Raw genomic sequence first — 27271 nt, forward strand, 5'->3', positions numbered from 1 at the left:
AAGGTGACCAGATGTCCCAATATTTGGGTCTTTGTCTTATGTAGGCTCCTATTACCCCCACTCCCTGTCCCAATTTTTCACACTTGCTATCTGGTCACCCTAGCCATGACCCATGTGGCAAATAAGGCCAGAACCTCCCCTGGTGTAAAGTGGCACAGCTCTACTGAAGTCAGTGTCAACCCACACCAGCTCAGGGTCCGGCCCATGAAGTTTATAAAGCCCCTAGTGTAACACTACGTTAATTGTATCCAATTTGCAAATGAATTCCAATTCAACAGTCTCTCGCTGGAGTCTGGTTTTGAAGTTTTTTTGTTGTAATATCACAACTTTCATGTCTGTAATCGCATGACCAGAGAGATTGAAGTGTTCTCCGACTGGTTTATGAATGTTATAATTCTTGACATCTGATTTGTGTCCATTTATTCTTTTACGTAGAGACTGTCCAGTTTGACCAATGTACATGGCAGAGGGGCATTGCTGGCACATGATGGCATATATCACATTGGTGGATGTGCAGGTGAACATGAAACAGACATGAAAGTTGCGATATTACAACAAAAAAACTTCAAAACCAGACTCCAGCGAGAGACTGTTGAATTGGAATGCATTTGCAAATTGGATACAATTAACTTAGGCTTGAATAGAGACTGGGAGTGGCTAAGTCATTATGCAAGGTAACCTATTTCCCCTTGTTTTTTCCTACCTCCCCCCCTCCTCAGACGTTCTTGTTAAACCCTGGATTTGTGCTGTAAATGGTCCACCTCGATTATCATACACATTGTAAGGAGAGTGATCACTTTAGATAAGCTACTACCAACAGGAGTGTTGGGGACACTGGGGCATGGCCACTAGGTAACTCGAGGGGATGGAAGACCACAAGTGTTGATGAAGCCCCCTCACACTAGGCCCAGGTGTCCTTGGCCCCCCCTCCCGCCTGGAGGCACTCGCAGCAGCTCTGCGTACTAGGCCCAAGTGTCCTTGGCCCCCCCGCCTGGAGGCACACACAGCAGTTATGCTGAGGATCTGCAACAATATGCTGCAGAGTCAGACTGCCTGAAACTAAGCAAGGCCAAACAGGGCAGATATGGAAGAACAATGCTGAATAAAGCAGCTTTATGTATAGTTTAACAAATGATACAGAGAACCAGGGAACTAGCTAGGAACTGGATTGGCTAGCTATATGGATACTTGAGGCAGCTTGCTATTGGATAAGTATGCTGGGAAAAAGGATGTATAAAAGCCTGTGTGACTTCCTGCTCTGTGTACAGGATTTGAGATTCAAATCTCCCTGTACCTACTTGAAGCTTCAAATAAACTTTTCTGCTTCTCCACCCCGTTGTGATTATTGCGTGTAGCACACCGGGTAACGAACCACTCAAGCTGTTGTTCAGCCTCTCGGCACTGGGTGCTGGCAACAGCTTTTGGCGTCCCTGGGTGGGCCAGAGGCTGCAATTTAGCCTTGCCCGGACCCCTCCTGGAGGTCGAGGATTGCGGCGAGAACCGATGCCCAGCGCACACCGGTGAGTTCATCGGGGGCCTCGGAGGAGATGCAATTTGATCGAGCCCAGAGGGCACAACGGTGCAGCGCACTCATATAGTGGAGAAGCAGTTGTGGTAGACGACGGTGAAGAACTGGTCCCTTGGATAAGGTAGGAACCTTTTGAAATCCGGATTGTATGCTCTGTTGGAACCTGGGGACGCCCAGAGTTACCCTGTAAGTATGGGACAGGGACAGAGCTCAGGGGTTAGGGCACGGTGTATGCCCCTAGAGTGCATTCTAGCAAACTGGAAGGTATTTGGTGCGGATCCGATGACTAAGAGCCAATTAAAACGATTCTGTACAGTTAACTGGCCTCAATATCAACTAGAGGACCAGGAGTGGCGGCCACCAGGAGGGTCAATTAATTACAACACGATCCTTCAGTTACTCCTGTTCTGTCAGAGAACAAGGAAATGGAATGAACATATGTATGCGCATTTGTTTCTGACTTTATGTACTCGACCAGATATTTTACAGCACTGTAATCTGACTCCGACTGGTTCGGTAGCAGCTAATGTTAGTCCTCAGACCCCCACCCCCACTGTAATGGCAGAGCCGGTGTCCCCTTCAGCCCCTACACCCACACCTTGTAAGTCCCCAATGGTTGGCCTATACCCCTTAATCACCGAAACTAAAGTCACCCGGTCTGGATCGGACAGGCGTCTGGCCACGACTATGCAGGTTTATACTCATGTGCCCTTTAATCCTGTGGATTTGGCTGCTTTCAAAGCACAGGCAGAAGAGTTTTCCACCAACCCAAGCAGGTTTATATCAGTCTTTGAGGGGTGCCTCAGTAGTCACAAGCCGCACTAGGATGATTGTAACATCCTCCTGCGAACCCTATTGTCTGAGGTTGAAAGACAACAGGTTGTGTCCAAGGCAAGGGAGGAGGCGCAGAGACGGTATGACTGGGATCGTATTAATGTCCCTGACCCAGATGCACAAGTCCCCCTAGCAGACCCCAGGTGGGATCCAAATGATCATGGGGATATGACCCGCCTTACCTCCTATATGGAGTTGCTTTTGCATGGACTCTGTCACTCGGCTGTCCGACATAATAATTGGGCAAAGCCATATGAAGTAATGCAGGATTTAAAAGAAAGCCCAGGGGCCTTTCTACAGCATATTCGGGACACCATTCAACAGAATACTAATGCAGACCCCGATGATCAGGCAACTGAGTCAATTATTAAGGGAATTTTTACAAGCAGAGCAGCCCCTGATATTAAGAGAAAGTTACAAAAAAAGGAGGATTTAATGGGCATGACCATGACACAAATCTTAGAGACTGCAAACCGAGCTTATAGTCTGAGAGAGACAGAGAAGGAGAGAAAGCAAGTGAGATTGATGGTAACAGCGGTACAGGCCAGCACTAAGAGAGGTGGCCGGGGTGGAAGGGGCCGTGGACGCGACCGTCCGGGCCCTCAGGAGAGATGACTGGGTCGCAACCAGTGTGCCCTGTGTCAACAGGAGGGACACTGGAAAAATGAGTGCCCAAAGAGAAAAGAAAAGGGGGGTGCCCCTATGATGGTGATGGTGGAGCAGGAATAGGGGTGTCAGGGGAGACGGACCACCCTACCCCCGGAACCCCAAGTAAAGATGTGGGTGGGAAGCTCAGAAATAGATTTTTTAGTGGACTCTGGAGCGGCCCGAACTGCCGTAAATCAGCCTCTCCAGTTGCCAGTAGCAGATTCCCTTACTGTGGTGGGAGCCACAGGCAGGGACACCAAGTGCCCAGTGTATGCCCCAGCGGAATGCGCTTTGGGAAATAGGACTATATCCCACAAGCTGGTATACCTCCCTGAGTGTCCAACACCTCTGCTGGGACAGGATCTACTTTGTCGCCTCGGTGCCACCCTGCATTTTACTGAGGATGAAATAACCCTTACCTTACCCCCTGAGAATGCATGGATCATGACCCTTGCAGTTGAGCCCTCAGCCATGCAAGCCCCAGAATGGAGCCCGTGGGAAGACCAGGTGTACCCCCTCGTGTGGGCATCAGGGATTCCAGGAAAGGCCACCCACCAGACCCCCATTACTATTCAGCTCATACCAGGGAAAGGCCCAGTGCAAATAAAACAGTATCCAATCAAGAGGGAAGCCAGAGAAGGTTTACAGGAAACTATAGATCGATTCCTAAATGTATGGTATTCTCCGGGAATGTCAGTCAGCCTGGAACACTCCCATTCTATCCTTACAGAAGCCTGATGGCCCGTATCGGCTGGTACAGGACCTAAGGGCAGTCAATGAACGGGTTAAGGCTCTGCACCCTCTTGTCCCTAACCCGTATACCTTATTGGCTTCTATAGGGGGACAGTATACCCATTTTTCAGTCCTTGATCTGAAAGATGCTTTCTTTACCATCCCAGTTGCCACCCCGTCACAGGAGATCTTCTCCTTCGAGTGGGAGGACCGAAAAAGGGTTAAAAAGCAACTTTGCTGGACAGTGTTGGCCCAGGGGTTTAAAAACTCCCCCACCCTCTTTGGCCAGGCTCTGGCCAGGGACCTAGAGGAGTGGGATAATGAGGAGGCCCTCCTTCTGCAGTATGTAGATGATTTGTTAATTGCCACTGTGGGCCAAACACCCTGCCTTAAAGCCACCGTGAGCCTCCTGAATTTTATTGGACTCTGGGGATATCGGGTAGCACGGAGTAAGGCTCAAATTGCCCTCCCAGTGGTATGGTACCTCGGGTTTCACATACAGCAAGGGGAGCATCAGCTTTCAAGCGAAAGAAAGGAAGCTATATGCCAAGTTCCTACCCCAAGTAACCGTAAGCGGGTCAGGGCATTTCTGGGTATGGCAGGCTTTTGGAGGATATGGATCCCAGAGTTTGGACTGTGGGCTAAACCCCTGTACGACTGTGTAAAAGGAGCAGATCATGACCCCTTCTATTGGACCCCAGAGGCTGACAGGGCATTTAAAATCCTGAAAAGAAAATTGATGGAAGCCCCGGCTCTGGGCCTGCCGGATCTCTCTAAGCCGCTTCAGTTGTATGTACATGAACGAAGGGGATTGGCCCTAGGAGTGCTCACACAGCTGTTAGGAGCATGGATTGGATCAGGTTGCAAAGGCTTGGCCGGCATGTTTACCGGCCGTCGCAGCTACTGCCCTAGTGCTTGAGGAAGCTGAGAAGCTAACATTGGGAGGGGTTATGCAAATCTATACTCCCCATATGGTCCGAGCCTTATTGGATGCAAAGGGAGGGCTTTGGCTCACCCAGGCTCGGATTGCTCCGGTACCAGGCTAAGCTGTTAGAGAACTCTGAAGTCACCCTACAACCTTGCCCCTCCCTTAACCCAGCCACTCTCTTGCCAGAAACAGAGGAACAGAAACATGACTGTTTAGAGATCATAGATGTCCAGTACTCCAGCCGTCCGGATTTAAAGGATGTACCCCTCCCAATTGCAGATTATGAGTGGTACACTGATGGTAGCAGTACTGTAATAGATGGGCAAAGGAGGAAGGGTTATGCTGTTGTGACCCTGCATGACACTGTGGAAGCTGAAGGTTTGCCTGCTGGGACCTCTGCCCAGCTTGCCCAACTAATAGCCCTGACCCGTGCACTTGAACTGTCAAAAGGAAAGCGGGTCAACATTTTTACTGATTCAAAATATGCTTTTGGTGTGCTGCATGCTCATGCTGACCTATGGAAGCAAAGGGGAATGCTGACAGCCCAAGGCTTCCCAGTCAAGTACGGGCCCCAAATCCTCCTGCTCCTAGAAGCCGTACAACTTCCCTCGGAAGAGGCGGTGGTACACTGTAAAGCCCATCAAAGGGAGGATCAAGATGTGGCCAGAGGTAATGCCCGGGCAGATAGAGAGGCTAAGCATGCTGCCACCCTGCCATCCCCTCAGACTGAGAACGCCCATATGCATGCCCTTATCCCATCAGTAGGGGAGCTTCCACCCCTCAGTACTCTGGGGAGGAGAGACAGCTAACTGACAAACTCGGTCTCCGGGAAAAGGAGAGATGGCTCCATTCCCCAGAAGGGAAGGTCCTCTTAACAAAGGGCCTAATCCGGCCAGTGCTGCAGAAACTACATCAAACCACTCATGCTGGCAGGGAAGCACTTATCCAACTAATGGGAAAATACTTTATCACTTCCGGACTCCAACCCCTGTCTGCCCAGGTACAAGCGGACTGCTTAGTCTGCCAAAAGAATAACCCCCGACCGGGACATCCTGTGCCACCAGCTGCCCTAGAACCCACTCCGGGCCCTGGACAAGTGTGGCAAATAGACTTTACTGAGTTTCCCCGGACCCAAGGGTTCAAATATCTCCTTGTTATAGTGGATCGGTTCAGCGGATGGCCAGAAGCCTTCCCATGCCGTAATTGCACTGCCAGAACAGTGGCCTTCAAGTTTGTTAAGGAGATCATTCCTCGCTTTGGACTCCCCCTATGGATGGAATTTGACAATGGGACACACTTCACATCAAAAATCATTCAAAGCATCTCACATGCCTTACAGATCCCCTGGAAACTCCATACGCCCTGGAGACCGCAAGCCAGTGGTGTAGTGGAGCATACCAATCAGACCCTTAAACGGCATCTCTCAAAAGTGTGCCAAGAAGCCTCACTGCGATGGCCTGATGCTTTGCCCCTCATCCTACTCCGTATCCGTGTTCTCCCAAAGGGTAGATTAGGGCTCAGTCCCTTTGAAATTATGTTTGGAAGGGCATGGCCTATGAATGGCACCCCGGTTCTGTCAGGGGAATGGGAGTTGGGTACTGGTTTTTTGTCACAGTATATGTGTTCCCTGTCTGCTATTCTCTTGTCTCTTCACAGGTATACCAAGGATTCCCAGCCTCTCCCCTTGGACACTCCCGTCCACTCCTTACAGCCCGGTGACTCTGTGCTTGTTCGCACCTGGAAAGACGAGCCCCTCCAGGAAAAGTGGAAAGGACCCTATACCGTCCTGCTGATCTCCCATACAGCGGCAAAGATCGAGGGACACAAGAACTGGATCCATCACTCTTGTCTGAAGGCAGTACCCGCCCCCTCGTCAGCAGAACAGTGGACCGTCCAACCTGCTGACTCCTCATCTAGTGACGATCTCGGGCTAAAGCTACTGTTTAAAAGACACAAATAGCGGGCACCTTAATACTAAAATGGACCCACCCAGGTACTGGAGACCCTGGGTTGGGAAGACTCTGGTGATAATTAATTGGGTAACATTGTTATTCTCCGTATTGGTATTTCCAAACTGTGCATATCGGGAGCATAACTCCTTTGTTTCGCTTGCGCACCATGTTGCTAATTTAACAAACCAGACTGATTGTTGGGTATGTGCTCCAACTCCACTGTCCCCCAAAATGGGAATGCCCCTTGACATGCTAACAGAATTAGCCACCAAAGAGCAGGAAAGAACAGACTCGCCGTTCTGGAATAAGACCTCTTTACAGCAGGCCACCTATCAGGACCAGGAGTAGTCAGTTGCAGTACTCACTGAGGGAGTGTTATGTTTTACCCGAAACCAATCTGATCACTATGGGCGTCCTGTGGGAAAAAGCTCCTGTGTTATTACACAGTGGGCTGATGGATATTGGATAAAGACCAACAGGGGAGGCCAGCAGTGTGGGTGTAATGGTTCCTCCCCTTTTAGGGAAACTCTTACAAATACTCTTACCACAAAAGAAAGGTTTGGAAATATAACTTGCCGTCCAGTTAATATCTCCAATGTAGCAAGCCAATGGTGGGTTTGTAGTGGTCCCTATGGCGAGTGTAATTTGAACGGCACAATTAGAAACGCCCCCACTTGTACCCAATCAAAAAAATAAGATGCCCCCTTAGGGGCATATAAATTGTTTAAAAAAGCAGCCAAAGCAGCCTTAAATATCCCAGGAATCCCCTTAAGAAACAGTCTTACTGGGCCCTACAGGGTCACTATTTTGTATGTGGCCGAAAGGCTTACAAGGTGCTGCCAGCCAACTGGACAGGTAGCTGTTATTTAGCTCATGGAGTTCCTCATCTGTCCATAACTGCCACACTGCCCAAAGGAAAGATTAGAAATGCCCGAGACACCTCCGTTGAGTCACGAGAAAAGACTCTGCGGTGACTGACTACAGCATTGGAGGGCAATATGAAGAATCCCCTCACAACCGAGAAGCTTGTAGGGTGCTCTGTACTGGGAATAGCGCCACTGGTTTCAGGCCCAGCCATGGCATGCATAGGCCGCTATACTATAAGGCTGCAGATGGTACTTGAGAAGGTGGCCTTAGAGTTAGAGGACTCGGTTAGTGATTTAGGGTCAGCAGTAAAAACATTAAATAAAGAGGTACAGCAGCTCAGGACGTTTTCCCTCCAAAACAGGCTGGCTTTGGACTATCTCTTGGCATCCCAAGGAGGGGTTTGTGCCCTCGTCGGGCCCCGATGTTGTGTATATGTAAATGATAGCAGTTATGAGATCTATGAAAAGGTGGTACAGGCTGAGGCCCATGCCTGAGCCGGAGCACAGGTTGCCTATACTGCCCCAGAGAAGGATTGGTTGCAAACCTTGTTTTCAGGCTGGGGTTTGTCGTCTTGGCTTGGTGGTTTATTTAGCCTATTATTGAAACTTCTCTTTCCTGTATTGCTTATATTACTGGTATTACGAACCCTCCCCCCGCCTGGAGGCACACACAGCAGTTATGCTGAGGATCTGCAACAATATGCTACAGAGTCAGACTGCCTGAAACTAAGCAAGGCCAAACAGGGCAGCTATGGAAGAACAATGCTGAGTAAAGCAGCTTTATGTATAGTTTAACAAATGATACAGAGAACCAGGGAACTAGCTGGGAACTGGATTGGCTAGCTATATGGATACTTGGGGCAGCTTGCTATTGGATAAGTATGCTGGGAAAAAGGATGTATAAAAGCCTGTGTGACTTCCTGCTCTGTGTACAGGATTTGAGATTCAAATCTCCCTGTACCTACTTGAAGCTTCAAATAAACTTTTCTGCTTCTCCACCCCGTTTTGATTATTGGGTGTAGCACACTGGGTAACGAACCACTCAAGCTGTTGTTCAGCCTCTCGGCACAGTGCCGGCAACAGGAGAGTGGGTTGGGGGGGGGAACACCTGGATTTGTGCTGAAAATGGCCCAACTTGATTATCATACACATTGTAAGGAGAGTGATCACTTTAGATAAGCTATTACCAGCAGGAGAGTGGGGTGGGGGGAGAGAAAACCTTTTGTAGTGGTAAACACCCATTTTTTCATGCTTTGTGTCTCTCCCTGGCTGTTGCAACAGCAGCTGTGATTGTGGCAGAGGCAGTGGTCTAAGGCCTGCTCTTCCCAGATATTTAGCCTAGCTGCCTCTGAAATCAATGAGTGCTGGGGGAAGGGAGAGAGGACAGCAGGCCCTCAGCAGGAGCCCCTCTGGAAGATTACCAAGCGGTGTTGGCAGGTGCCAGAGGAACAGGCTCCAGCAGACCAGCTGCTATGGTCCACCTCCTGTGGTCCGCCCAGGTGTGATGTGTGTCATGGGGAAGCCTTGGCTCCACCAGTGACACAGAATACATATTGTGGCTAGGAGGGATGGTTGGATGAGCGACTCACACTTGGTCCACAGAGTCTGGAGGGCTGTATGGCTGAAGGGAAGAGAACATGCCTGAGGTTTCATTTCCATCAGATGGGAATAGTGAGGCACAGGGAAGCTGTGTGACTTGTCCAGGATCACACAGTAAGCCACCAGCATTGTGTGGATTAGATCCAAGATCTCCTGAGTCCCAGTCCTGTGCTCTGGTCACCCAGCATGCTGCTGCCCTTCACAGGGCTGGACAGCAAGAGCATGAGTCTCCAGTCAGTATTAGTTCAGTTTATACCAGCTGAGGAGCTGGACCAGAGACAGCTCCATACACAACTGCATGGGCTACTTTGGTGCCATCTAACTTGCCATCTAACAGTGAACATTGTCACTTCCAAGTCCCTTCTCACATTGCATGTGTGTTATTTCCCCAGGCATGTTGGAGTTTATTAGGCTTCAAGCAGAGAGTACAAAAATCCACAGAATAAACATCCAAAGAACTAGGTGCCATCTCAGCACTACCAGGCACTTCTTGTGTGCCCTTGGGCCAGCCATTGAACTTTTCTTTTGCCCCAACTCCCCCATCTCTACCACACGAGGGTGATGTGGGAAGGTGCTGGGACAGTGCAGGAGCAGCTAGATATCTTCCATTTGCTGTACTTACCATGTCTCTCCACCTGCTCATTAGCAAGGGAATTGTACACCAGTGGGAGATGCAGGCTGGACTTCCAGATAGCCATCCCAAGGAGGCCAGTCACTTCCGCTAGTAGTGTAGAATTCCTCCATATACCCAAAGGAGGGGACCAATGGAAGCCCAAGTGGAGAAGGCACTGTTAGCTGCTGGCCAATGTCAGTGGTCTTAGAGGGAAGGTTGCTCCCTAAAGGGGTTGACAATACAGCATGGCTAGAAAACTGCCAGCCAAGGAATGACATGTCCAGTTACTTAAAAGGCATATCTCACCTAATCAATTCCCTGCAACTGTGGAGGCCTATGGCACTGGTGGCAGCTGGGGCTCTCCTGTTCTCTGCACACAGCAGGTTAGTCTCCTGAGGACTGAACCACTTTAGTCTAACTAAAGTCATTAGGTTCAATACATGGGTATCCAGGGGAAGTTTAATGGCCTGTGATATACAGGAGATCATAATAAATTAGTCCCTTTGGGCTTTGAAATCTATGAAATAACTGCCTAAAAACTCCCATCCTCATGGGAAAACCATGGGCCTGACAAATAAGTTTTGTGCAGTTTTATGTCATGCACTTGGCAATCAATTCAACCAGAGCCAAATGTACTTTCCATTGGTGGCAGAGGCACCTATAGCCTAGCTGAGGTGCTTTTTAATATGTATTGTAAATAATAATGGTCTACGGTCTATTCCAAGTGAACAAAAGTCATCTTCAAAATATCACCATCTACAGATCAACATAATAATACAAATGTCGGGCTGGAAGGGACATCAAGAGGTCATCAAGTCCAGCCCGCAACGCTGAGGCAGAACCACATATACCTAGACCATCCTGACAGTTGTTTGTCCAACCTGTTCTTAAAAATGTGCAACGATGGGGATTCCACATCCTCCCTTAGAAGCCTGTTCCAGAGCTTAGTTACCCTTACAGTTGGAAAGCTTTTTCTAATACCTCACCTAAAACCCCTTGTTGCAAATTAAGTTCATTACTGCTTGTCCAACCTTCAGTGGAGATGGAGAACAACTGATCCCTGTCCTCTTTGTAACAGTCTTTAACGTATTTGAAGATTGTTATCAAATCTGCCCTCAGTCTTCTTTTCTCATGACTAAACATGCCCAGTTTTTTAAAGCTTTTCCTCATGGGTCAGGTTGCCTAAACTTGTCCAGTTTGTCCTAATTTTTCCTAAAGTGTAGTGCCCAGAACTGGACTCTACTCCATCTGAAACCTCACCAGTGCCATGTAGAATGAGACAATTACCTCCAATGTCTTACATGACCCTCATGCTTATATAATCCCAGACTGATTTTAGCATTTTTCCCAACAAGTCAACTCATATTCAATTTGTGATCCACTATAACCCTTTTTGCAGTACTACCACCTAGCCAGTTATTACCCATTTTGTAGTTGTGCATTTGATTTTTTTTCTTCCTAAGTGTGGTACTGTGCACTTGTCTTTAATGAATTTCATCTTGTTGATTTCAGACCAATTCTCCAATTTGTCAAGGTCATGTTCAATTCTAATCCTGTCCTCCAAAGTGTCATCTTAATGTCCCCCATACATTTTATAAGCACACTCTCCACTTCATTATCCAAGTCATCCATTAAAATATTGATTAGTACCAGACTCAAGACAGAGCCCTGCAGCACCCCACTAGATACGCCCTCCCAGTGTGATGGTGAACCATTGATAACTACTCTTTGATTGTGATCTTTCAACCAGTTGTGCACCCATTTTATGGTAATTTAATCTAGACTGCATTTCTGTAGTTTGCTCATGTCATGTGGCACTGTGTTAAAAGCCTTACTACAAATCAAGACATAGCATGTCTACAGCGTCCCCTCTATCCACTAACCCTGTCAAAGATGGAAATTAGGTTGATTTGGCATGATTTGTTCTTGACAAATCCATGCTGGCTATTTCTTATAACCCTCTAGATGCTTACAAATTGAATGAGAAGCAGAAGAGCTCGAGAAAAAAGGTGTAACACAGGCTGATTGCCCAAGTGTATAATTAGGTGGGCCAGAACTCAGTTTATAATATCAATGTTTATTTTTAACCATTTTAACCATTAAATGTCCACATTTGCATAAAAGTATGGCAGGGGTGTCTGCTATTGCCAGCAGACATTGCGATTCCAAATGTTAAAGCTTTATAACTCTTAAAACACAAATTGTCAACGTCCCATGGCAAAAAATACAATGTGAATATCCTTAAATCAAAACTCGAATAATTTCTCAAGTAGCATATTTCTTACTTTGCCTATCCGTAAATTTCAGTGATCATCAATGAAAATACTTTTTTGTTGGTTTGTGTGTGTATGGCAAAAATCAACATTTATTGACATTTACCAATAAAATTCTAATCCTTCCAAGCCTACATACCCAACAGGCCAGCACTGAGATTTGTTGCAAGTTAATTTTGGGTAAGAACAGGCCTGAATGATCATGGAATCTGAATTTTTAATGTGCACTCCTGGAGCAGCACTATAAACTCCACTGCACTGACTCCAGTGTGTTGTGTTCCTTGTGTTTTAAACAAATGCTCTGTGCACTGCTGCTGCTAATTTGGAATAGCCTGAAGATCCCAAGTCATCGGTATGGCTAGCCTCACAGCTTTTTGCATACACAGTGAGCTGGGGCACTTTTCAGATTGCTGGTGCAGCACTTTGGACTCTCTGAGCAGGACCTGCTGGCAGAGCCCCCAGGGTCCACACATTTTTTAAGCAGCTAATGTGTTTCTGTGCTGACTGATTCGCAAAGCTGCCTTAGCTGGGCTCCCCCAGCTATGCAGCTCACCCAACTTAAGGCATTTACGTATCTCCCTAGCGCAGTGCAGTGGGCATTGTTGTAATGAGGCCAAAGAAGGCCCCTGGGGGTCGGATGGGATATAAAAGAATACCCCGGTCAAATAGTAACAGCTGGCATCTCTAGCCATGTGTTTTCCACCCATTCATAAACTACTGGACACAGCTTCCGTCTTTCCCCTGATCTGAGAGCGGAGGAATGAGGGTGGGAAATTCATTCTCCTGAGCAGCGCTGCTCTTGCCCTCTCGCCCAGGAGAGACTTTAACCCTGCCAATAGCACCTTTAATAACTGCTTGAGCAGATAAGTGGAAAGAGATTTCTGGGTGGATAAGGACTGAGCCTTCTGGTCCATCAGCTGCTCCAATAGGACAGATTGAATATGTGAGGGCTGGAGTTTAGGGCTCCTCTTAGAGCAATTCAGTTTTATCCTTCAGAGCTTGTCTGCACTCATGTAGGAATGTGGGTTGGCAAATTATTGAGGCAAATGTGGTGGTAGTGGATTAGAGTCTAAGTTGGGATAATTTACACCTTCTCCTGGCCCCTCAGGTTAAATTATATTATCTTAACCTCCTACAAACCTACTTACACAGTCACCTTTGCACATCACCCCTGCATTTGGCCCACTGGATTTGTTTTTAAAGTAGCACAGATATTTGTCAACCAGGAACTCACGATTACCTTCTTGTAACATAAGAATAAAGGGACAGTCATTGCAAGTGAAAGACTGCCAATTTAAAAAGCAATCAAAGGATTTTTTTTTGTATAATGCACAATTGATCTATGGAACTCATTGCCACAAGGTATTAGTGAGGCCAAGAGCTTAGCTGAATTGAACAAATGATTAGACGGTTGTACAGTTAATCAGAACAACATCAATGGTGACATTAGATAACATACAAAATTTTAGAAAGTCTCTGAAACCTAATGTTTCAGGATATAAGCTGTCACTAACTGCTTGGGGAAAGGAAGAAACTGTCTCTCCATAATTATGAGGATTCTTGCCCCTGCCTCTGGCGTATCTGTACTTGGAGACAGACTCCTGATCTGGTGGATCACAGGTCAATCCCACTGCAGTTCTTTTATGTGACACAGTTGATCAGCTGTAACCTATAAGCTGCAAGACAAACTCTGTGGTTGTATGTTTTCAACAGAGCTGAGAAAATGTTTGCTGTGCAAAATATTTATGACAAATCTGGAAAAATTTGGGTCATTTGCTAACATTTTATGAGCCAGCAGGCTTGCTTTCAGAGCGCTTGGTTTGTGCTAGATTCTCGATGCTTTCTCGTGGCAAAAGTCAGTTGTTCATTGACAATAAACAAGTGTGGTCACCCAAAGGTGAAAAAGTGATCATAAAACCATCCCTACCCACTCTGTGTGTGTGTGTGTAAAAAAAAAAAAGTAATCACACAACTCAAATTCCCTGAGTAGATTTTACTTGCAATCACATTCACTCAGCTCAGAAATTAGATTGTCTGCGCATCACCCACTTTCCTGCTTTGGTTGCTCTGAGTTTAGATCTTTGCTCAATTCCCTTAAACTAGGTGCTGGTAGAGTAAGTGCTTACCGGGTCGTTAGAGGCTGGCAGAGGCATGCTGCTTTTTCCCTGCCTTGTGGGATACTCATTCCACTGGGATTTCTTCTCCCGGCTTCTTCTGCTTCCAAGTTTCTCCGACCCCACTGAGCCAACGCATGAGGCCACTGCCAGGAATCCCACACACAGTAATAGGAGCCAGCGGCTGGCAGGGAGGTATCCAGCCATTCTTCAACACAGGGCACCAAAGAGGTGGTCCTTTCTTTCAGGGAGCCAGAGTTTCTATGGCCACCCAGAGCCAGGCATTGCCCGTAAGAGCAAGAAGAAATCAGACTGTGTCCCGTCAGGAATGGCGAGTTTGGGAGAAGAGATGATACTCCACCAATGTCAGGCCTGTCCTCCCATCAGCACCAGCTCAGGAGATGGGTTGCCCTTGCAGAACAGCCAGCTGGTACTCGACAGCTGAGCCACCTGACCCCAGAAGAGGGCAATGCGTCCTACTTTGTGAGGGGAAAACACATTGTGTAGGCTCAAGAATCCCTTAGAGAAATGTCCCTGTACTTCAGAGTACTCCCTGCTCCAATCTGCACGTGAGAGCTTGGACCAAGAGTCTGGGCATGGGCTTAAAAAGCCACCAGCTGGGGCTGAGTTCAGCTGGGAGAGGGCTATCCCCCTTGCTTGCCTCCTTTCTTGGGCTGCCTTTGGAGCTGTAAATACGGTCTCTGCCCAGCAGCTCTCCTGTGCTCCTTTCCTTCACAGCTGGAGGGGCCAGGAGAATGCCCAGTTTCTCTGCTGGTGGCACTCACTCCAGCCTGGCCCTGGCTGGGATCTGTGGCTCATGAGAGACACCCATGCCTGGTGCACTGCCCTCTCTCTCCCTGGGTTTCTGTGGGCACTGCTCCTGGCGCAGCAGACCTTGGCTGTCTCAGTCTGATATTCTTGCTTACATCCACTCTTTTTAATGAGCTTGAATTCCCCGCCTCATAGGCACTGCTTCACGCATGCACTCCAGGGAGCCAGAGAGCCCCCTCCTGGCTCCAAGTGTTAGGTGCAACCATTTCCAGCCTCTGGCTCCATGAGCTAGAGACTGGCAGCTGGGAACCCAGGGACAGGTGCACAGAGGCTCCAGTCACACTAAGTACAAGGCAGTTTTCGTGGAGCGGGCCACAAGCGAGGGGATTGAAGCAAATCCCCAGCCAGCACCCTCTAGACTCCTTTCAGCCCACAGTGATCTGAGTGACCCTCACTGTGTGTCTGGCTATGGCTGCAGTGGCTGGAGCTACCAGCTCATCCTGAGGGGCAATGGTCCCTGTTTGCCCAGCGAAGAACTATCCGCATCCAGGGCTCTGCATGCTTTGTGCAAGTGATTCTTCAGCAAAGCTTCAGCGGGACCATAGGGTATTCCTGCTCAGGACAGCTGACTTCACCACTTACTAACTGGAGGCGCTGCATCATTTCCCCCTTGAGCTCCCCAGGCCCTTCCATGGGCCATCCTGAGCACCCAGCTGCCAGTGCCTCGCTGGCTATGGATAGGATGCGTGTAGGCTGCTCCACTCATTAGCGAAGGGAGGTCTGGCCTCCAGTTACCATGAGCACCTAGGGATATGCCACATTGGTGGGTGCTGAACTCATAGGAGGAGTTCTAACCTGCTCAGTTTCCTGCAGCAGCTGGGACACACTAGGGCTTTACCCTTTAAGGGAGTCCCCTCTCCTGACCGGGCAGCAACAGTGGCCAGGGCTTGGAGCTACCATGACAACTTTGCTCTGGCCCTAATGTGGGGTCAGTCCTGCCTAGGGCATGGAAGTGTCTAGTGCCAACCCTGAAGCAGTAGTCTCCCTTACCCACATGGGCTTTGGGTTAAAACTGGCTCAGGTCCCCCAGGAGCACACAGGGAAGAGAAGGATTTTATCAAATATACACCAAAAATACTGGTGCCAGAGCTTGCCAGTGGCTGTGGAGCAGGGAGCTCATCCCACACGTGAGCACATTTGGCTGTCAGTCTTGCCAAGTGCTGAGCACCTGGCTCCAATCAGCAAAGCACTTAAACACATGCTTAGCTTGAAGCAAGAGAGTGGAGCCTCTAAAGGCTCCAAAGAGATAGAAAGTGGGATCCCAGCCCCACTGAAGTCAATAGAACCAGGATTTCTCCTGAGTCATATTGGGGAACCCCAAAGCTTTTTGTTGTTCCAATCAGGGAGCAGAAACCATATCATGTGACCGGAGGCAGATTACCACTTTGTGAGACCCTGGGCCACAGCAAGTGGGGGCCCCTCCCCACCCCTTCCACCTGCAGTCTCTCCCACCCTCCTCTCCAGTGTTCCTACCAGGGAAATTGGGTTGGGGCGCAGGAGGTTCCCCCACTCCCTGGCAGGAGCACCAGGCAGGCGGAGCAGCACAAGCTCCCACGCCCCGACCCTGCTCCCCGGCAGGAGCGCCAGGTAGACAGAGCAGGTTGGAGTGCAGGGGGGTGCCCATTTTTCTAAGGCCCCCCAATTGGCCAGGGCCCCTGGGCATGGGCCCCGTTGTCCCAGTGGCTAATCCACCACTGCATGTGACTGATTTGACTGTGCATGAGTCCCCCCTTATCCTTGAGCACCCCCTTGTGGCCTGGGGACTAACACCAGGATTAAATCCCACATCCCCTCTTGGGCCCTAAGGCCGGCACAACAGGCTCTCTTTTCCCTTAATAATACCTCCTTGAGGCCAGATTGTTACAAAAATAAACAATCCACAATGAAAGGCCCCAATCAGGCTCACCCCCAGGTTCACCCCCAGTGCATGTGGTCCTTAAAATCTCACAAGATCTAGGCTACTAATGTAGCATATACCACACTCTGGCATCTGCCACCACACACAGGCACATCTCTGGCCTTCTCCTGTCCTGCTGCCAGCCCACTCTTCCCATAGAAACCTGCACTCCCCAGCCTCTCGACTGGGAGTGCCTCTTCAGCAGGGGAGCTGCCATCAATCCCCCTGTTCCAGTATCCTTTCCTAGCTCTCCAGCATGGACACATCACCAGGTAAGTCCCTCCTTGCTCCTCCTGCCTTCAGCCCTACTACCCTGGCTCAGGGAGCTCAACGGGCAATCCCCTCTGCTGCTCTTCAGCCTTGCCTCCAGAAACCAACAGCTTCCTTAAAGGACCTTGTCCCTTTGTTTGTCCCTGATCCTTTATAGAAATTAAGAAGGTGCCACCCCACCTTCTTAATTCACCAAACTGGGGCACCTATCCTGGCACAGAGGCGCTGGACCTGCTTCATTTAATGGGGCCAGCCATCCTGTGACAGTAACTCATCATACTACACAAACAGTGCCTTGTCAAATAGTGCATGAACAACCTGGAGCCCAAACATGTTGGAATAAATAATGACCAGTGATAAATAGACAACAATGCATAGCAATCAAAACCCACCAATGTCTTTGTTCAGCTGTGCTCTGTGTCAGCTCAAAGTATGCCCTGTCCTCACTCCCCCTGCTGCTATAAGCCTTGGCCATCCTTTGGCCATCTCCTGCCATGATTACTGTAACCTCTTTTCCAGCCACCCACTTCTCTCTCCACACTGTCAAAAATACTGCAGCTACGCTCATCTTTCCCCCAGTTACTCTGACTCCCTTCCCTGCCCCCTTGGCTCTTATCACACCAAGTTCAAGTTCTTTGTCCTCCCCACACCCTTACTTATGTCCTATGCTCTTCTCAATCCTCTTGGCTTGCTGCACCATAAGGGACTGAGCCAAATCCCATGGATGTTGATGGGAATCTTTTCCTTGACATCAGTGGTCTGTTTCTCTCACTCTCGGCTACCTCAGAAGTTATTGTCCTCAGCCTCTGCATTCTAGGACAACTTGGGCTGCACACCCAGACTATGGCCATCCAGAGTGCACATCTCTTTCTCCCTGCACTCAGTGCCTGTGGAATCCTGGGGCATCCATGGGTAGCTCTCACTCACACTTAGCAGCTGTATTAAGCACTGCACATGGCTCCCACTATTTTAGGCATAGCTTCAGTGTGTGAATTTACACTCTGCTAAGATATAGCTTGCAAGTGTGACTCTCCATGACATGGTCCTGGCACACTAAGAGTAGGGTGTTCCCAAGAGACCATTAGCCTAGGGCTAGCTACGTTTCCTACATTCTGAATGTTAGTGAGAGCTCCTTACAGTGGTGGCTCAATAAACAGTGTGGGCTTGGCAAGCAGAGTAATTCCATGTGCCATAGGGTACCAGCGGAGCCATCTCTAGACCTACAAACCCCTCTTCATTAGAGTCAGGCACTTGGTCATCCTGGAGCAACAAGGTGGAATGAGCCAGCTGACACGGTCTGGTAATAGCACCTGTGACATCATTAAAATCTTCCAACAGGATGACGCTGTTGCTAGAGTCCAGTTCAGCAGGCTAATGGAGGTGACTTGGGCTTGTTGCCATGTGGACCAAGTTATTTTCCTAAACAGTGAGCAATATTAATGATGTCATAGGGGCTGCCAGAGGGCCAGATCTAATTGGTTTAGTCCTCCAGCAAATCCACATGTAATGATATCTCTGAGCTATGCCATAGCCCGGTGTGGAAGGGCTGCAGAGTACTTGCCTGTTCTGATTGCAGCACAGTGCTGAGACAGTATTATTACCCATGCTTGGTGTATGAGAATAGTCCAGTCTGACCACTGGAGTGGCCTTCTGCAGTATCATAGTGGTCAAAGGTCATTCTGAAAGCAGACCCTGCATAGATAGAGACCAACACTCAATTTTTAAGTCTCCCTTCCTCATAAATCAACCAGTTAGTTTAAACATTAGGGGCTGTGTTGTTGGGCACCTTTGAAGAGGCTCAGATGGGACGGATGCATGGAAATGTAAAGGGCACCGGGGGAGGGGAGTAAAGAAAGCTGGAGTCTTCCCCTTCCTCTCCTTCACGCTCCAGTGAAATCTAATCCTCATTCTTGAGCTCTCGTGTCACTGTCTTGGCCCACAGCTCCCAGCATACTGATGTAGCCAAGCTGTTCGTTCTCGCTCCCCGTCAGAGGGAAGAACCTTGCAGATGAAGTCATGGGAATGAAACCTCCAGCCATCCCTGAAAGCAAAGCAGTGTGGATGGAAAGTCAACGTGTGGCCTCTTGCCTGTCTATGGGACTCCCCCTTGAGGCCCAGCAGTCAGTAACCAAGTGAAACTAACCCAACCAAATGCTGGCAGTGTCTTCCCACCATACACAAGCCTGGTCAGCCCAGGGAGGGACAGCTGAGCATAGGGAGATGGTTTCCTGTATGCTATGGCAGGCTGCTTGCCAGCTGTCAGTGGGACAGGGTGAAGAGGAGCAAAATACCTTTGCCTCGGTTACCTCCTCTGGGGTCCAAAGGGTTTGCAGCGCATGTAAAATGAGCTGTGAGTATGTCCCACATATGGCCTGGACACTTGGCTCTGTTGTTTGCAGGCTGTAAAGCAGACAAGCTTCGCGGGGAGGGGATGGAATGCAGGGCATTCATATGAGACTTGAAATATTTCTATTAAATGCATCAAAAAAAGGTACAATCACTGGCAGCTGCAGGGCTGTGATAACTCACCTGTGACTGCTGGGGCAGGGATGGGGGGCCTGCAGCAGCCTTTCCAAGCAGGGGTTTTGGAACACACCCTAATCCATGTGTGACACTATGCCCTATATTTTTCATAGAGATATTGTTATGATATGAATATGACATAAATAAGGTATGTTTTATGCAAGATGAGTCATGTGCAATATTATTAGAAAGGTTATGATTTACTGAATGTGATTATCCTATTTGCATGCATGTATCATTTCTGTATCTGAAGTTAGGAATATTGACGATCAGTTGCAAAAGTGTTCGCATCTGTGGAACACCCACCAGACAAAATGCAATCAGTCTGGCTGGTTAGTCAATAAACCATTAGGGAAAACAATAGGTCTTTGAAGATCCCACCACCCTGAGAAGCTTTCTGGGATGCTGCTTTGACACTGCAGGGTCATGTGATCATGTCACTTGGTACTGGACACCATCTTAAACTGCTGGTATTTTTCCACTAGTAGGGGGTGGGGATCAAACTGGGAAACAAAGAATTCCCACCATATATAAATCCTATTTAAGGCTGGGAAGTGAGTTAATCAGCATCGGTTCTTCACTGAATCCCCGCCCAAGATGACTGCTAAAAACACCTAAGGCCTTGGGTACACTTGCAAGTTAGAGCACATTAAATCAGCCCCGGGCACCCTAACTCCTGAGGTGTCCACACTGGCAAGGCACTTAGAGCGCCTGGACTGTGCAGCTGGAGCATCCCTGGTAATCCACCTCCATGAGAAGCCCTGGCTGAAATGCCCGGGTGTCAGTGTGGACGATGTGTTGCATTACTGCACTGTGATTGGCCTCCAGAAACGTCCCATAATCCCTTGAAGTCAGGTGGTCACTGTTGTCATTGTTTTGAACTTGGCTGCAGGCATGGGGATATCCCCTTTCAAAGCTCCGTTTCTGACAGCCAGCATGCTTATCTGCTCCGGGACAAAGCAAACCATTACTGTGGAATGCTGCTGCTGCCAAGGCAGGCATGTGTGTGTGGGGGGAGGGGAGGGGAGGCTGATGTCTGAACTTACAAGAAAGTATGCTGGCACACTCTCTGCCCCGCAAAACACACTGTCTCTCCCCCCACATACATACAAGACACTCCCTGTCACACTCCACCCCCCCCATTTGAAAAGCACACTGCAGCCACTTGAATGCTGGGATAGCTACCACAATACACTGCTCTCTGTGGCATTGCAAGAGCTGCTAATGTGGCCACGCCACTGCGCTTGCAGCTGACAGTGTAAACACACGGCAGCACTTTCCCTGCTTCTGTCTCCGAGGGCTGGTTTAACTCCTGGCACTCTACATCTGCAAGTGTAGCCATGCCCTAAGACTGAACTGGGGAAGAACTGGAACCAGGCTACAAGGTGTCTGGCCTGTGAAAGGAATATCTGGAGTTCTAAGATGCAAACAAAAGAAGTTTGTCTGCAAGAATCCCTGTAACCTGCTTAAAATAGCATTTGGGATGAGAAATTATTGCTTGTAGCCAGTTTCCTTAGTGTATTAAGCTTAGTTTGCGTGTTTCCTTTATTTGCTCAGTAATCTACTTTGATCTGTTTGCTATCCCTTATAATCACTTAAAATCTATCCTTTGTAGTTAATAAACTTGTTTTGTTTTCTGAAACCCAGTTTGTGCAATTCATGGGGGTGGGGGGGTGGGGGGCAAAAAACTCTACATATTTTCCTCCACATTGGGTTGGGGGGGCGATTTTCATTAGCATATGCTGTACTCTGTGCAGTGCAAGACAATACAATTTTGGGTTTACGCTCCAGAGAGGGTGTGCACTTAGGCAGTCCCCAACCTGATTCTTCCCACGCAGAGCTGATCTCAGTGTCTGTGTCTCTCTGCAGCTGTGCATGTCCTTACCTAGAGGAGGTAGAGGGTGTGCTAGAGGAGGCTTGAGGGCTGGATCAGCAAGATAGGGTGAGAGAGCCCAGGCTGGTGGAACGGGCAGGCTTAGTGGGACTCCAGTATATCAGGTGGCACCCCAAAAGCAGGGAAAACCCATCACACAATGGACAGGGCAGTACAATGACTCTGGCAAGCTCTCCATCTCTCCTAGCAGTGACCAGGTAGGAGGTTTGATTTCTGGCTGAGTGGGGCACCATCAGTATCTGTGTGGGGATGAGGGAGCACACTCACCTTATCCACAGGGACAGGAAAGCAAGAGCACAGAGTGCACAATGAGCACACTACACTGCTGCTTGCTCCGGGGGTGGGGAACTCTACAGGAGTTGCTGGTGCTAGTTCAGCTGTCTCAAGTGATGTGGCATTTTTTAAAACAGGCCCAGGACTGTCATGCCCAAGCAGCGGTCCCTTTTTTATAGACTCATAGAAGATTAGGGTTGGAAGAGACCTCAGGTCATCTAGTCCAACCCCCTGCTCAAAGCAGAACCAACACCAACTAAATCATCCCAGCCAGGGCTGTGTCAAGCCAGGCCTTAAAAGCCTCTAAGGATGGAAATTCCACCACATCCCTAGGTGACCCATTCCAGCACTTCACCAATCCTCCTAGTGAAATAGTTTTTCCTAATATCCAACCTAGACCTCCCCCACTACAACTTGAGACCATTACTTCTTGTTCTGTCATCTGCCACCATGAGAACAGCCAAGACCCATCCTCTTTGGAACCCCCCTTCAGGTAGTTGAAAGCAGCTATCACTCACTCTTCTCTTCTGCAGACTAAACATCCCAGTTCCCTCAGCCTCTCCTCGTAAGTCATGTGCGCCAGACCCCTGATCATTTTCGTTGCCCTCCGCTGGACTCTCTCCAATTTGTTCACATCCTTTCTGTAGTGGGGGGCCCAAAACTGAACACAATACTCCAGATGTGGCCTCACCAGTGCCAAATACAGGGGAATAATCACTTCCCTCTATCTGCTGGCAATGCTCCTACTAATGCAGCCCAATATGCCGTTGGCCTTCTTGGCAACAAGAGCACACTGCTGACTCATATCCAGCTTCTCGTCCACTGAAATCCCCAGGTCCTTTTCTGCAGAACTGCTGCCTAGCCAGTCGGTCCCTAGTCTGTAGCGGTGCATGGGATTCTTCCGTCCTAAGTATCTCAAGTCTTAGCCAGGTGGTGAGTAAACATCCTTTAATATATTCTGTCTGAGAAAGGGCAATATTGCCACCATCTAGACCGTACTGAATCAGGGGCTGCAGGGTGCTCAGCCTGTGAAAGTCCTGTGATTCCTCCAGGTAGGATTAAAGATGTGTTACACAAACTACAGATTATATCATATTTTGCAATGCATGAACTCCGTGTGGGTTGATGGTGGTGCAGGAATGAAAGAAAGACCACTGCCCTTTAGTGGATGGAATCAGAACTGCTCCACTGTGCTGTTTCAGACTGGCAGATTCACCTTCAGCTAATGTGGCAGAGGCCTGTGCCTTTGAAGTGGGCATAGCCTGGTTCTCTCCCCATTGCCACCATGCAGCTTTCAGTGGTTTGGGTGTGGAGCACAGTGCCAGCCCTGCAGGCCATGACTCTGTTCTAATATGGACTAGGTACCTGAGTCTGGTAACAAGGGGCCAGTGCAGACACAGCACTAAGCCAGAGCCAGCGCAGGGCAAACTTCCAGTTTCAGTAGGTAGGAAAGGTGACAGGTGACAAAGAGGGCGAGCATCTCATTGCAGGCCCCAGTGCACTGTAGGAAGAAGGCCCTGAGCTGCAGGCAGAGGAGTGACATTGGAAAGAAAACAATACAGCAATAGAGCCAGGGGAGAGCTGTTTATTTTCTGCTGTGCTCTGAAACAGTGCTTCAGTTCAGTTTGCAAACATGGTAAGAAGAGTAAATGGTGAGACACATTAGTGCCAGTTATCTGACTCCGGAGATGCCTGCTTAAACTGGATACAAATTGGGACCTCAGATCCCCTAAAATGATCATAACCTGGTTAGCAACATTGCTTCACACACTGAACATTTGGAGCCAGATCCTTGGAGCTGCTGAGGTCCATGTGTTGCCAGAGCAGCACGTAATGCCTTTAAAGCTGCCACAAAGAGCCCATTACTGATTCCCCAGAGCTGGCAGAATCCTGGACTAGCACAGGAAGCATGTCAGGGTCAGCTGTGCCTTATTGCTCTCTGGCCAGCAACAGCATTGCGAGGGGACCATTCTAGCTCTTGCAACTTAGAGCAGTCCTGTGACTCCTCTAAGTTGTGCCAGCCACCAGTTTGGCCCCTGGCCAGCCCAGGATGGGCGGGGAGACATAAAGGTGGTTTAGTGCTACCTTTGCCTTTCCTCCTAAATACACTGAACATGAGCCTCGCAAAGTTGAACACTGCACCCTTTATTTTTACACGATAAATTTTTATTTCACTAGGAACATTCTGAAACAATTCTGCTGAGCACATCCAATGCTGCATGGCTGTTACTGTGCTGCAGAGAGCTGTCAGCTCCCAACAGCCATGCCGAAAGAAATATTGTCTAGTATGGTAGCCATTCACCATTATCTTGGTTAGAGAGGTACCATGGAGCGTGATCGCACACTTGGTCAGTTCCCACCCCGGAGCAGGTTTGCAGCCTGTTGTGAGCAGGATGACTCGGATCTGGCCATGGGCTGCTCAAAACCCAGGAAAATGGTGCAGAAAACAGCAATATTTCAAAGTTGTTGCCGTCTTGCAGGCTCCGAAATTTTTTCTCAAAATTGTCTGCTGTTATTTTTATCAAAGTCATTTTCCAAATGTTACATTTAACAACACCACCATGATTCACTTGAAGCTTCGATGAACATTTGGCAAAAATATTGTGGCAAATGTTGCTAATGTCAGCAGCAGCTGGAGGTGTAATTCCTGGCTCAGGTTGACATACACGCTTTAGCTCTGCTCATGCTAGCACCCAAAATTAGCAGCCTGGACACCATGGCCTGAGGGTGGCTCAGGCAACCACCCAAGCACAACTCAGGCTGGGGATCCTGGGTCTGTCCTCAGGCAGCTAGCCACGCTGCTATTTTATGTGCTAGCTCAAACAGAGCTATTGTGTGTTCATTGGCCCTGTCATAAAAATAAAGGGTATACAGTGCTAGAAAATCCCTCCTGGTCAGAGGCAAAACCCTTTCACCTGTAAAGGGTTAAGAAGCTAAAATAACCTCGCTGGCACCTGACCAAAATGACCAATGAGGAGACAAGATACTTTCAAAGCTGGAGGAGGGGAAACAAAGGGTCAGTCTGTCTGTGTGATGCTTTTTGCTGGGAACAGATCAGGAATGCAGTCTCAGAAACTCTGTTAAGTAAGTTAGTAAGTAATCTAGCTAGAAATGCATTAGATTTCCTTTTGTTTAATGGCTGGTAAAATACACTGTGCTGAATGGAATGTATATTCCTGTTTTTGTGTCTTTTTGTAACTTAAGGTTTTGCTTAGAGGGATTCTCTATGTTTTGAATCTGATTACCCTGTAAGGTATTTACCATCCTGATTTTTACAGAGGTGATTCTTTTACTGTTTCTTTAATTAAAATTCTTCTTTTAAGAACCTGATTGCTTTTTCATTGTTCTTAAGATCCAAGGGTTTGGGTCTGTGTTCACCTGTACAAATTGGTGAGGATTTTTATCAAGCCTTCCCCAGGAAAGGGGGTGTAGGGCTTGGGGAGATATTTTGGGGGAAGACGTTTCCAAGTGGGCTCTTTCCCTGTTCTTTGTTTAACATGCTTGGTGGTGGCAGCATAGGGGTCAAGGACAAGGCAACGTTTGTACCTTGGGGAAGTTTTTAACCTAAGCTAGTAAGAATAAGCTTCGGGGGTCTTTCATGCAGGTCCCCACATCTGTACCCTAGAGTTCAGAGTGGGGAAGGAACCTTGACAGGCCCAAGATGAGAATCATACCTGTCAGCTGCAGTGTAGACAAACCCTAGGTCTCACTGACTGGGGATGACCCACCCCAAAAGGGTTTTGGTGGAGAGGCTCTTCTCTGAACCTTCTCCAGGAGGTTTGTTTGGAGAGGGAGCTGGTGATCCCAGGTTGAGCTGAGTCAGGGTGATAGATAAAGCAGCACGGGAGGATTTAGCAGCATCAGTGGAGATGACATGGCTAAATCATAGCCCGACTCTGTGAGAGGGGCCCCCACAGAGATTGCTTTGCTGTCTTCAGACTCTTGATGGGCCAATGGCTGCTCTCAGTTTCACTAGTGTAACTCCAAAGTGACCCAGTGAAGTCAGTGGAGGCACTCTGTATTTCACTGATGTAACTGAGAACAAAATGTGGCCCCATAGCACAACACTCAGTGAATGTGGAAGACAGGACTGACAAGCGCTCAGCTGTAGGCTTTGAACCCGGGTTGTAGATGAAAGAAACAGTTTGAAAGAAATGACTTACTTGCAGACAGCAAAAAAAATAAAAGAAATGACCAATTACCAGGCCCTTTTCTCTCTGCTCATTAGCATCACTAAGAGCTAAGTGCAGATGGTGGCAGCAAAAACACGACTCCTTTCTACTAAAGCAGCAGCTGACTCAGTATTGGGCTGAGGCTGTCTGAATGGTCTGGACTAGTTAGGGCCATGGCATAGAGACCATTAAATAAAATGAGTCTCACACATTGTATGGAACATTCTGGCTATCACTTCCGATAACACTCAAGGTGCACACACAGGACAGGCTTCACCAGGGTTCCACTCGGCATGCTTCCTGTGTTGCTACAGAAATCCAGTTTCAGATTCGGATTCTCTTGATGGCAGAGTTTGGCTCAAGCGTCTAGTCCACATCAGTTTGGGTTATCTTTTTTCCTACTCTCAGTATATATGCAGGCGGAGCCTGCAGTAGCCTCACAGGACTTAGCAACGAAAGCAACGGGAAAAAGACAAATTACAAAATCAAACCCACCATTGCCATGGAAGAGCTGTATTTCAAGACCATTTCATGAGCTAGGCCTAGGGATTTCAGTATGTAATGTTGACTGCTCCCAGCAGGTGTCACTGTACAGCAGGAGGGTTTATTACCTCTAATCCAGTGGTCTCCAACTGTTTTACACACAAGATCACTTTCTGAATTTAAGTGCAACCCAGGATCTACCCCGCCCCTTCCCTGAGGCCCCATCCTGCTCACTCCATCCTCCATCATTCGCTCTCCCACACCCTCACTCACTTTCACCGTGCTGAGGCAGGGAGTTGGGGTGCGGGAGGGAGTGCAGACTCTGGGCTGGGGCTGAGGGGTTTGGAGTGTGGGAGAGGGCTCTGGCCTGAGCCTGGGGCAGGGGGTTGGGGTGCAGGAGGGGGTGAGGGGTGCAAGCTCTGGGAGGGAGTTTGGGTGCAGGAGGGGGCTCCAGACTGGGGCTGAGTGCTGAGGTGCACAAGGGGGTATGGGGTGCTGGCTCTGGGAGGGGCCTCAGGGCTGGGGTTGGGGTGCAGGAGGGGGTGCACGATGCAGTCTCTGGGAGGGAGTTTGGGTGCGGGAGGGCTCCAAGTTGGGGCTGAGTGTTGGGGTACAGGAGGCTGTATGGGGTGCTGGCTCCAGGAGGGGGCTCAGGGCTGGGGCAGAGGGTTGAAGTGTGGGAGGGAGTTTGGGGTGCAGGAGGGGGCACAGGGTGATGGCTCTGGGACGGGGCTCAGGGCTGGGGCAGGGGGCAAGGGTGCGAGAGGGGTGAAAATTCCCGCCGAGCAGCACTTACCTTAGTCAGCAGCGCAGCGGGGCTAAGGCAGGCCCCACACCACTC

At 48.8% G+C, this 27271-nt stretch overlaps 1 protein-coding gene and 1 long non-coding RNA gene across 13 annotated transcripts in view; one reads left to right on the forward strand and one right to left on the reverse strand.

The window, feature by feature from the left end:
- Positions 1-15004, reverse strand: part of ERFE (erythroferrone) — a 53548-nt gene extending 38544 nt beyond the window's left edge. For all 12 annotated transcript variants that reach the window (XR_014712908.1, XR_014712909.1, XM_084638493.1 and 9 more), the window contains exon 1: positions 14100-15004. Coding sequence is in view for 10 of the 12 variants with exons in the window: in XM_084638493.1 (XP_084494619.1) it covers positions 14100-14294 (195 nt within the window). In the remaining 2 variants the exon portion in view is untranslated. The remainder of the gene's footprint in view (positions 1-14099) is intronic.
- Positions 824-8486, forward strand: LOC311525964. The gene is made up of 2 exons (XR_014712910.1): positions 824-1649; positions 6327-8486. It is a non-coding gene; the product is annotated as an uncharacterized lncRNA (long non-coding RNA).
- Positions 15005-27271: the final 12267 nt, after the last annotated feature.

This window comes from Lepidochelys olivacea, assembly GCF_965140295.1.
Source record: "Lepidochelys olivacea isolate rLepOli2 genome assembly, chromosome: 9".
Classification (NCBI taxonomy): domain Eukaryota; kingdom Metazoa; phylum Chordata; order Testudines; family Cheloniidae; genus Lepidochelys; species Lepidochelys olivacea.